At 37.1% G+C, this 11,687-nt stretch overlaps 1 protein-coding gene across 1 annotated transcript; it reads right to left on the bottom strand.

Annotated features, from left to right (window-relative positions):
- Nucleotides 1-2,956: 2,956 nt before the first annotated feature.
- LOC132796793 (transcription factor SPT20 homolog) lies at nt 2,957-7,609 on the bottom strand. Its single transcript, XM_060808089.1, has 3 exons — nt 7,184-7,609; nt 3,729-4,025; nt 2,957-3,670 (listed from the first exon to the last, which is right to left on the bottom strand). The coding sequence occupies exons 1-3, from the start codon at nt 7,378-7,380 to the stop codon at nt 3,091-3,093; spliced, it is 1,074 nt and encodes a 357-aa protein (XP_060664072.1). The 5' UTR covers nt 7,381-7,609; the 3' UTR covers nt 2,957-3,090.
- Nucleotides 7,610-11,687: the final 4,078 nt, after the last annotated feature.

The raw sequence follows: 11,687 nt of genomic DNA, 5'->3' as shown, positions 1-11,687 counted from the left end.
TGAAACCTAAATAAATTTTATATTTGTTATTAATTTCATATTCTTTGTAACTGATAACAAACACATTGCGTATACTTGATGTGCGATTTTAGCTACAATGAAGGGTTAAAGCGTTTTTCATTTGCTTTTTGGTAGCTCAATTAATTCGAGTCGAAGATTTGCTTATTTTTCGATTTGTTATTGCATTTTACATTTTCTTGTAATTATAAACTTTTGTGCCACAAGTCGTATACTTAATGTGACAAAGATTTTTCCTCTTTTTTAGTTAAAAATTATGTTTTATTGTAAGTCTCTGCTGCTATTGAATACTATTTGGCTTGTCATAAAAATATTCACTTTATTTACGCTGCGTATACTTGATATTTTGTGGAGTGCTTTAGACACTGCTATCCAGCTTGCTCTCAGAAAAAAAACAAATGAATCCTAAATAAATCCTATAAAACATTCTTGCTTTGTATATTTTTAACTGTAATTGATAACAAACACATTGCGTATACTTGATTTGGGTATGACTAAATATTAAGCAGAGCAAAGTGAAGTTGGCGTAAATTTAAGTACAATATAGGTAGGTTTTGGCAAAGGGGAAAGATTTAAGTAACTCTAGAGGTGCTTTAAATACTCTATAAACATTTTAGAGAGCGGATAAATTAACGTTATAAAAAGGTATGAAATATAGTAGATGAAAGTTGGCATTGATTATTGTTGATTGATTTAAAACATTTATGATCGTTCATTTGTTCTTTTACTCTAGTTAATGTTTGCTTTTTCGTTGCTCTTTCTGTGCTTACATTCGTCTTGCCTTCGCTTCATTTGTGATGTGCTTGTTTCATCTTCAATCACTGCTTCATTGATTTCAACTATAGAACAAAGCTTGCAGTCCTGTTTGGTGCTTTCTCTACTCCCTTCAAAGTACTATCTTGCTTCCCAATCTCAACGATTAAATTCGCACAGCTTTGAGAGTCGAGGCGATGCAAGCGTCTTGACTGTTGATTGCTGTTCGATGGCAATCAAATGGGCGAAACTCGACACCACTTTCGTTAATTAAGGACTGCTGATCAATGCATTGGCAAACCGTGCATCCGTGCAACATGCGGCATGCCACGTGCAACGTGCCACCGAGATCGATCAGCAGTCATAGTTTCGCAATTGGTTTTTCAAACGAGGCAGACAGAAAGATCCGTTGTCGATGCAAGCAGCTGACAAGCAGCTCATTGCATTTGCAAACAACATGCAACATGCAACATGCAACGTGTGCAACGTGCAGCCCAAAGCTGCACTCAAATCAACTGTGTGTGTGTGTTTGTGCTGCTGCTGCTTCTGGCCATGTGACACACAATGAAAATGGATTAAATGGATAAGTGGGCAAAGTGAATGCGTCTCCTTCTCCTTCTCCATCTCTCTCTCTCTAGTCTCAGCCTAGTCACAGTTTTTGAGACCCAAAGTTGCACTCGCACATTTCGAGAGGGAGACAGAGACAGACCCAGAGCGAGAGAGAGAGCGAGTGAGTGCCAAAAACACAGACCCTGAATGCCTTGGGCCATCATCTACAAAGTCACAAGGTGTTCGGCTTTTGTGCGCTTAATTGAATAAACCAGCAACTCGACTTTAAACTTGGCACCCAAAAAAAAAAACACACACACACTGCTGCTGCAATAAAGTTTATTTTTGATTGAACTTACAGCTGGACGCATGCACAATGCCTTTTTTAATTAAGCTGCAATGCCAACAACAACAACTACAACAACAACAACACTTAGTGTCAGGCTCAAAAGGTGCTTTAAAGCAGCTTGCGCTGAAAGCTCGCTTTATTTATTACTTTTCATTTGTTTGGCATTTATTTTTGTTCAACTTATTTCGAAGTTGAAAGCTCGCTTTATATTCTTTCAACCCAACTTTATTTATCTTTAAATTTGTATTGCTAAATGCTTAATAACTTGTACACCAAAAGCTCATTAAACCATCTGCTTTTTGAACTTAGAAAGGTCAGCGAAAGCTACAATGCTAGCTTATATATATTTGAATTAAATTGGCTAAAATGTACTGCAGCTTTTTGACTGTAATCATAGTTATTTTCAGCTGCTTCCATCACTCTTTCGATTGCTTTCAAGCTTTTTGCTTTCATTCGATTTTAGGTTGTCTTCAGTTTGAAGCAGCATTCGTTTTTAATAACTTTAATGTACTTCAGCTTCGAGTAACTTTTCTTAGCTTTTCAACAGCTATACAATTTGCCAAGATTCACATTTTGTAGCAACTTGTAGGAGATTTCAAATGTGTTCCAAGTTCATTTAAAGTAAGCAAGCAACTTGCAACAATCATCAACAGCTATAAGTTTTTATGTAAGCTTCAAAGAGCTTTGTAGATTTTAGCTATAAGCTTTACGCTTTAAGCTTTCACAAGCTTTTAGGAGTTTTCATGAGTGTTCCAAGTTCATTTAAAGTAAGCAAACAACTTGCCACTGTTTTTAACAGCTTTAAGCTTTGGTGTAAGCGTCGAAGAGCTTTGAGTAGTTGTGCTACTTTTAGCTGTAACATTTGTCAGGGTTCACATTTGAAACTTTGGCAGCTTTCAACAGCTTTCAGCAACGTTCATGAGTGTTAAAACTTAATTTCAAGTAAGTAAACAACTTGCCACTGTTTTTAACAGCTTTAAGCTTTGGTGTAAGCGTCGAAGAGCTTTGAGTAGTTGTGCTACTTTTAGCACAACATTTGTCAGGGTTCACATTTGAAACTTTAGCAGCTTTCAACAGCTTTAAACAGCTTTCAACAGCTTTCAGAAGCTTAATAAGTAATTAAAATGAATTTGAAGTAAGCAATCACTTTCTACAACAGCTTTAAGCTTTGTGGTAAGCCTCGAAGAGCTTCGAGTAGCTTTGCAGCTCTAAATGTTAAATTTAAACAGCTTTCAACAGCTTCCAACAGCTTTCATGAGTATTGCGCATTAATTTCAAGTAAGCAAGCAAATTTGATAGAGAATTTTGGCATTTTATTGTAGCAAAAGGAAACTGATGAGCTGGACACTTGTTGCTTGAGTTGAGTATATTTTTGGGGGCGGGTGCAGGGGGCAGGGGGCAGGGTAATAGAAGAGGATAAACTACTTGCGACGCTGCATGTTGAGGCCATCGATGCTGTCGAGTCGCTGTCGCAGCGAATGCTGAGCCGCCGACAGCGGAACGTGCAGATAAAGCGACTCGATGCCGGCCATCGATGGCTTCAACGACGAATTCGAGCTTAATCGCTGACGATGTGGCTTCTCATTCCTCTCCTGCTGCTGTTGTTGTTGTTGCTGTTGTTGCTTGTCCTGCTGCTGCAGCCAGCGATGCCAGGCGAGCTGCGACAGCTGGCGACGCAAATGATCGCGAACTTGTTGCTCGTGTCGCTCGCGAGTTTGTTGCTCTCGCTGACGTTGCATCTCGAGCAGCTTGCGACGCTCCCATTGCTGCACCGTTCGCTTTGTTTGCTCCGCACGACGTCGCGAGGCTTCCACGAGCATCGTGGGCCCCGCCTGTTGCAACATGTTGCAGCTGCCGGTGTTGCAGCTGCTGCAATGTCGCCGCTTGGCACGCAACCAATCCGCGTAGCATTTCTCGCTCAGCTGCTGTCGCATCTGTTGCATGTGACTCAGGCGATTGAGTTCACGTCGATCATCGCGTCGCTTTTGCGCATCCTGCTTTCTTTTTTTTGAGTTATTCCATTAGCTTACTCTATGGGGTATATGCGACTTTCACTTACTCTTTCAACAGCAGCCAATCGTCAAAGGTCAAGCGATGCAGCTGCAGCGACTCTCGCGATGTCTTCGACGTCAACTCGGTTATGGCAAAGTTCTCGATTGCAGTTGTGGCTGCCACATTCGGAGACGACTGCTGCTTGCGACGCGGCTTTGTCACCGCCTGACGTGGTCGTCGACTCGGCGACTTGGAGCGCGTTGCAGCTGTGGTAGCCACAGCCACAGCCACAGCAGTCTCTGCGTGCGTCGCACTCTCAAGCTCCTCCAGGCGCAGCCGCAATGTTGGTACCACATCAGAGTAGCTAAAAAAGAGGAGGAGAACATACAATAATAAAGCCAAGAAAAAGCTACAGAACATTGGAATAAGATAATCATACAGCCTAAAATTAATAGACTCAATAATTCTTAACTGCACAAATAATATTTAAATACTTCAGAAACTATAATTAAGCAAGTGGAAAAATGCAGTTTTAATTAATGTTCAAAAGTGCGTTATTATTCTCAAAATATACTAAGAAATTACTAAAAATATATCGAAGGCTTTATTTGGTATATCGATTCATACAAAATATACCAAAAAAATGTAAAATATACCGAATTGACAGCCAAAAATACTGAAATATACCGATGATTATACTATTATATTCAACATATGCGGTATTATTCTCAAAATATACCAAATCAATATACTAAGAAATTACGAAAATATATCGAAGACTTTATTTGGTATATCGGTTTATACAAAATATACAAAAAATGTAAAATATACCGAATTGACAGCCAAAGATACTAAAATATACCGATCAAAATATTCAAAATATACCATAGAATAGAAAAAATACTCCAGATTGTCAACCAAAGCTACGGAGAAAATACTAAAATATTCTGAAGACTGTTTTCGGTATATCGATTTACTACTATGTATAAGGTTGGCCAAAAAGTCTTGCGGTATTTTTATTGAATTTTCAATTGTTTATAAAATTGGTTAGAATAATGCGATTTAAGTCAAATATGCGCCGTTTTGTTCGATGACGAGTTCCCAACGAGATGCCAACTTCATAATGCCCCTCTTATAGAAGCTCGCTTTTCTATTGGCAAAAAAACTCGGAGAGCCAATTTTCACAGGACTCTCTTGTGGCCAATTTCCGACTACCAAGGTCGTTCGCCATGGACAGAAATAGGTGGTAATCACTTGGTGCGAGATCCGGACTATACGGTGGATGCAATAGAACCTCCCATCCGAACTCCCGGAGCTTCTGGCGCGTCACCAAAGATGTGTGTGGCCTGGCGTTGTCCTGATGGAAGACAATTCGGCCTCTGTTGACCAAAGATGGCCTCTTCTGCTTGAGTGCTGCATTCAAGCGGTCCAGTTGTTGGCAGTACAGGTCCGAATTGAGCGTTTGGCCATAGGAGAGCAGCTCATAGTGGATGATTCCCTGCCAATCCCACCAAACACACAGAAGAACCTTCCTGGCCGTCAATCCAAGCTTGGCCACCGTCTGGGCAGCTTCACCGCTTTTCGACCACGACCGTTTGCGCTTCACGTTATCGTAAGTGATCCACTTTTCATCGCCAGTCACCATCCGCTTCAAAAACGGGTCGATTTTATTGCGATTCAGAAGCGATTCGCATGCATCCATACGGCCAAAAATGTTTTTTTGCGTCAAGTCGTGTGGCACCCATACATCTAGCTTTTTTTTTAATCCAAGCTTCTTCAAATGGTTTAAAACGGTTTGATGACTCATGCCAAGCTCTTGGCCGATGCTACGGGTGCTACTATGCCGATCTCTTTCGATCAATTCGGCGATTTTATCGCAATTTTCGACGACAGGCCTTCCGGACCGTGGCGCATCTTCGGCCACCTCCGCACCAGAACGAAAACGTTGAAACCATCGTTGTGCGGTGGAAATGGAAACTGTATCGGGTCCATAAACTGCACAAATTTTATTGGCAGCATGAGTTGCATTTTTGCCTTTATCGTAGTAGTACTGTAAAATATGCCGTATTTTCTCTTTATTTTGCTCCATGTTTGTGACGCTATAACTCACGAACGACTCAAGACAAACAACAATAAATCAAACACGCGGGAAAAGAGCTTTCCAAAAAGGTATCGCATGAACCGATTCGATAAATAGAACTAGAACTACGCGCTTGCAAAGACACCTATCGGAAATACCGCAAGACTTTTTGGCCAACCTAATATGTATATTCAAACTATATCAAAGCGTACAAAATATACCATACTGTCAATCAAATATACTAAAATATACCGATGGCTATATTTGGTATATACTACTATATTCAAAATTTATCATAAAGTACAAAATATACCAGATTGTCAATCAAAGATACTAAAATATACAATGGTTATATTTGGTATATACTAAATTCAAAGTATATCAAAGAGTACAAAATATACCAGATTGTCAACCAAAGCAATTAAAACTCGACTTCAGCATTCGTTTTTTTATCCTTTATTTTTTCGCAACCATATTTTTAAGAGTCATTAATAATTTAGTTACGATTGTACTTAACAAAAAATAAGTAAGAAAGCTACAGTCGAGTGTGCTCGACTGTGAAATACCCGCTACCCATTTTCAATAAAAGCAAAATATTGCGGTATCATTTTCAAAATATACCGAATATACTGCAAATGGTATATTTGGTATATCGATATAGTACACCATTCAAAATATACCATAGACGGCACAATGTGCTAGATTGTCGGGCAAAGCAACTCAGACCCCTAGTAAAAAGGCGTTTTTGCCCATACAAAAGTATTTCTTTAATAAATTCCACAATTTTTATCTGATCGTAACCAAATTTTCAGGAATCATAACTACTTTAGTTATTATTGTATATACCAAAATTCGCAACTCTAGCTCTAAAGTTACGCTTGTTATTCGATATTTTTGATTTGCGGGGGCGGAAGTGGGCGTGGCAAAAATTTGAAACAAACTTGATCTGCGTGCAAACATAACAAATGCTGTCGAAAAAAAATTATTGCTCTATCTCTTATAGTCTCTGAGATCTAGGTGTTCATACGGACGGACGGACAGACGGACAGACACACAGACACACAGACGGACAGACGGACATGGCTAGATCGTCTCGGCTGTTGACGCTGATCAAGAATATATATACTTTATAGGGTCAGAGATGCCTCCTTCTACCTGTTACATACATTTCCTGCCGGCACAAAGTTATAATACCCTTCTACCCTATATATTTGGGTATATAGCGGGTATAAAAATACATTTTGACAACCATCTATGGAAACTTGCGAGTCCACAGTTTGATTGTCAGCTTAGCTTAGACAGTTTCCAATATAGAATTATTAATGTAAGCGGACAAGCAGACGGAATTCGAATATAATTAAACAGCCTCTAAAACATTCTACTCTGTGCTTTATATAGAACTTTAGTTTATTAGAAATGAAATATTAAATAATGCATCTCACCTCATAACATTTTTTGCCTTGTTGTCAGCCACTTTTACGAGAGGAAAAGTCTCTAAATTTTCCATTTGCTTTTCCTGCGCGTCGCACTTTTCTCGTTCCTTTTTTCTGGCCAATTGGTTGCGAGTTGTGATCGCCGTAACCGGCGCCATCTTGACGCCGCTGCTCGGCGATCTCAGCCGCTTCTCCATCTCAGCCATGCTCTCCTTCTCTCTCTCTCTCTCTCTCTCTCTCTCTCTTACTTTCTCTCCCTATCTTTCTCTCTCTCTCTCTCTCTCTCGCTTGCTTTTTCCCTGCCCACTCAGCAAATGCCAAAATGCTACGTTTTGTCGATCTTTGTCCGAATTCCAAAGCCAAAAAAAAATTACAAATAAAAATTGAATTTTTCATCCAAAAATGTCTAATTTTTCGTTGTCTCCTTAAATCAAATGTTTTCGTTATCTCAACTCGACATTGTAATACCCTGCATTAACTTATTACATATTCATCAGCTACTCTACACTCTGACTGTGTTTTGTCTCCACTTTTGGCAAACTCTCAACTTGGCACGTTTTTACTGATTTTTTGGATTTTTTAGTATATTTTACTTTTTAGTTGTCAGAGCAGAAATTCTACATATTCAGCAACTACTTTTTCTGTGCTTTCTCTCCACTCATTACCAAACTCTCCACTAATCACAATTTTTGTTCTTTTTATGGATTTTCTTATTCTCTCACTTGTTAGTTGTCATAGCAGAAACCCTACACATTAGATCAATTTCCTTTTGTTTTCGCATTCTCTCCTCAATAAAAAGTTTTACTATACATATTTATATTTTGCCTTTTCTAGTTTTACTTTATTCTCTTCTCTTATTTATGCCTTTTTTATGTCTCCACTTTTTGCACAAACTCAACACTTTATTTTGCTTTTTGTTCTTTAGGACCGCTTTTATTTTAAGCTGTTTAGACTTTATACGAATTGAAGTTTCTCCATTAAAATGATTTTAATAAATTATATTTGCTCTCTTTTCATTTTCTCATTTAATTTATTTACATTTTGTGAATTTTATACATGCTATCATTGTTTTCTCTCTAATTTTAAGCCTCAATAAACTTTACACAAACACTCCACACATTATTTTTCATTCCTCTGTACTTCATTTGTAGACTATTCACTTTTATCTCTACTCAAGAACTCTACACATTATATTTTATTCCTTCAGTATTTTAGATTCTTCACACTCTACACTTCATTTGTAGACTTTTCATATTTATTTGTTCATTTTTTATCTCTACACAAGAGCTCTATACATTTGAATTTATTCCTTCGGTATTTTAAACACTTCACACTCTACACTTCATTTGTAGACTTTTCACTTTCATCTCTACACAATAACTCTACACATTATATAATATTTCATTTCTTTAGTATTTTAGACTCTTCACACTCTACACTTCATTTGTAGACTTTTCACTTTTATCTCTCCTCAAGAACTCTACACATTATATTTCATTCCTTCGGTATTTTAAACACTTCACACTCTACACTTCTTTTTTAGAGTTTTCACTTTTATCTCTACACAATAACTCGACACATTATATTTCATTCCTTTAGTATTTTAGATTCTTCACACTCTACACTTCACTTGTAGATTTGTTATATTTAGTTTCTCACTCTAATCTCATTGTCTAATTATACTATTGTATTTCATTGCGTTTATTTACTCAACATTATTTAAAAAAATTATCGTTTTTATCTTGCTTTTCCTGTCACTTTCTTCAATTACTATTAATTATACTTCTATCTTCCCTACACTCAGCACTCTTCACTTTCTATGCGTTCCACTTTCCCTATCTCTACACTTTTGCTTTTAAAGTGTCTACACCGTATTCTCCACTATCCACTCTCCACACTCGTTTCGCATGCCACTCGTTGAGGTCACGTCAAGTGCTTTGGGTCGCGAATGAAGCTGCTTTTGTGTCCAGCAAAGAACGGACATCGGGACAGACATGATATACAGCGAAGTGGGGAAAGAGGGGGGGTTGGGGCAAGGGTTGCAAGCCAAGAATCGCAGCACTTAGCTGCAGCTGTAGCCAGGTGAAGGTCGCTCGCTACATCCATCAAGTATTTGTCGTCGTCAACAACAAATAACAATAACAACTAACAACAACGAGGACAACAACAAAATGGCGACGTTGCCTGCACTTTGGCGTTTTCTCGTTGACTGAGTTCGCAACAATTTGTTGCAAGCATTTGGGAGAGAGAGGCAGAGAGAGGGAGAGAGGTGCAAAAACTTGCGAATCGTTTATAAAAGCGACAAAATATTTCATTGCAGTCAGTCCAAATGTCACAGCCACGCCCCCATCCCATTCAAACGCCCCCTTCGCAACGCTTATTTGTATTATTTTAATTGCAGCTACGCAGCGAACAGCAATCAACAGCAGCGACGTCGACAGCAACAGCGACAGCGACGTCAGCGCCAACAGTGTGGCGCCCTCTAGCGTCTGTTCGGAATACTTACAGTTTGATGCGTGACTGCAGCAGATCAAGTAGAAAGAAAGAGATGGAAAGCTATACCCGACAGCTTAAGCGGAATTGCGACTAATAACTGAATGGCTAACAAAATAAAATCCGTCTGTCCATCTGTCCGTCCACGTGGTTTTATGCCCACTGTTTGCTCAGTTTTGCTGCTAGCTTGATGAAATTTTCGACAGCTTGTCAGTTTTGTTGGATGAACAGGCTACGATTTTTCGATCTGTCGTAGTGATTATTTTTATAGCCATATTTAAATTGCAAAATTTGATTAATGAATATGAATGAGTACAAAAGTTTTGATAAAATACTAAATACATTTTAAAGTACTATTCACAGAAGATGTTTGATTATAATATGATAAAAGTGATAAGAAACTAAAATAAAAATACTAAATAAATATAAAAATGCTATAGGCAGAAGATGTTTGCATGTGGTATTTTAAAGGTGATCAAATACTAAATTGAAATACTAAATACATACTTAAGAACTATTCGCAGATTATGTTTACATTTGGTATTTTAAAAGTGATGAAATACTAAAATTAAAATACTAAATAAATACTAAATTACTATTTTAAAGTGACAAAATACTAAAAAAAATACTAAAAAATACTGAAATATTATTCACAGAAAATGTGTTGGTATGATAAAACTGATAAAATACTGCAATTAAAATACTAAATAAATACTAAAGTACTATTTGCAGATGATGTTTGCATATAGTATTTTAAAAGTGATGAAATACTAAATTAAAAATACTAAATAAATACAAAAATATTATTTCTTGCTACCGGGTGGTTTTCAGTTGAGCAGCCTCTCGACTTGACGTGTTTACTTCTAGTTTTCGGGTGCTCACTTGACATTTGACACTTTCTCTGAACTGTAAACTGTGAACTGTGAACTGTCAAAGTGTCGCTGCTGACATCGCTGTCGCTGTCGCTGTCGACGTCGCAGTCGCAGTCGCAGTCAGCAGCGACGTTTTTAGTACAATAATAATGACATTTTAATTAAATAAAAGCCTCAACTACTGTTCTCGTTGTTGTTGTTGTTGTTGTTGCTGTTTTGTTTTTGCATGTTTGGGTTAGCTTTTGCCTTTGACAAAACTTGAAACGAATGCAATTTTCTTTTAGTGTTGTTATTGTTGTTATCCTTTGCCCTTTGAAGCATTGCAAATGCAATTAAACAAAATTATATTGGCAAAATTGCAAAATCAACTTGAGCATTTCTCTCCACTTTCACACTTTCCACTCAAACTTAAACTGAAACTGATTGCTTCATTTGACACCGTTTATTCTATTTACACTTGACTACTTGACATCGTTTCTATGCAAATAAAATCACTGGATACAATTGATTACTTGACATACAACAAACATATTTATATTTATTTAATTACAAGCATTTTCAAATATTTGCAGTGAATTCATATTATTTCATTTCCCAATCGAATAAAGCAAATTCCTTTTCTAACAACAAACACAAAATGTAGAGCTAAAGTGTGCCCAACTGTGTGATATCCATTATCAATAAGACCATATTCTTTAAAGATGCCAAAAAATATACCGCAAAACCACAAAAATATACCAAAACCTGTATTTGGTAGAGTACAAAATATACTGAATTGTATGATGAAATACTAAAATATACAAAAGACTGTATTTGGTATAACGATTACACTTCAAATTAAAAAATATACCAGATTGTATGATGAGAGATACCAAAAATATATTTAAAAAATACCTAAATATATAAAAATGTATTTTTGCTATATTTATACATTCAAAATATACCAGATTGTGTGATGAGAGATACCAAAAAAATATTTCAAAAATGCCAAAATATATCAAAGCGTATTTTTGGTATATTTATACATTCAAAATATACCAGATTGTGTGATGAGAGACACCAAAAATATATTTAAAAAATACTAAAATATATCAAAGCGTATTTTTGGTATATTTATACATTCAAAATATACCAGATTGTATGATGAG

Source organism: Drosophila nasuta, chromosome X (genome assembly GCF_023558535.2).
Source record: "Drosophila nasuta strain 15112-1781.00 chromosome X, ASM2355853v1, whole genome shotgun sequence".
NCBI lineage: Eukaryota > Metazoa > Arthropoda > Insecta > Diptera > Drosophilidae > Drosophila > Drosophila nasuta.
This window is presented reverse-complemented; position numbering and strand designations above follow the sequence as displayed.

Excerpts from the sequence above, each read along its gene's own strand:
- LOC132796793 (XM_060808089.1), bottom strand. The coding sequence starts at position 7,380 with ATGGCTGAGATGGAGAAGCGGCTGAGATCGCCGAGCAGCGGCGTCAAG. Across the intron at positions 4,026-7,183 it reads AAGGCAAAAAATGTTATGAG|CTACTCTGATGTGGTACCAA; the intron begins GTGAGATGCATT and ends CCTCTTTTTTAG. Across the intron at positions 3,671-3,728 it reads GATTGGCTGCTGTTGAAAGA|AAAGCAGGATGCGCAAAAGC; the intron begins GTAAGTGAAAGT and ends CTCAAAAAAAAG.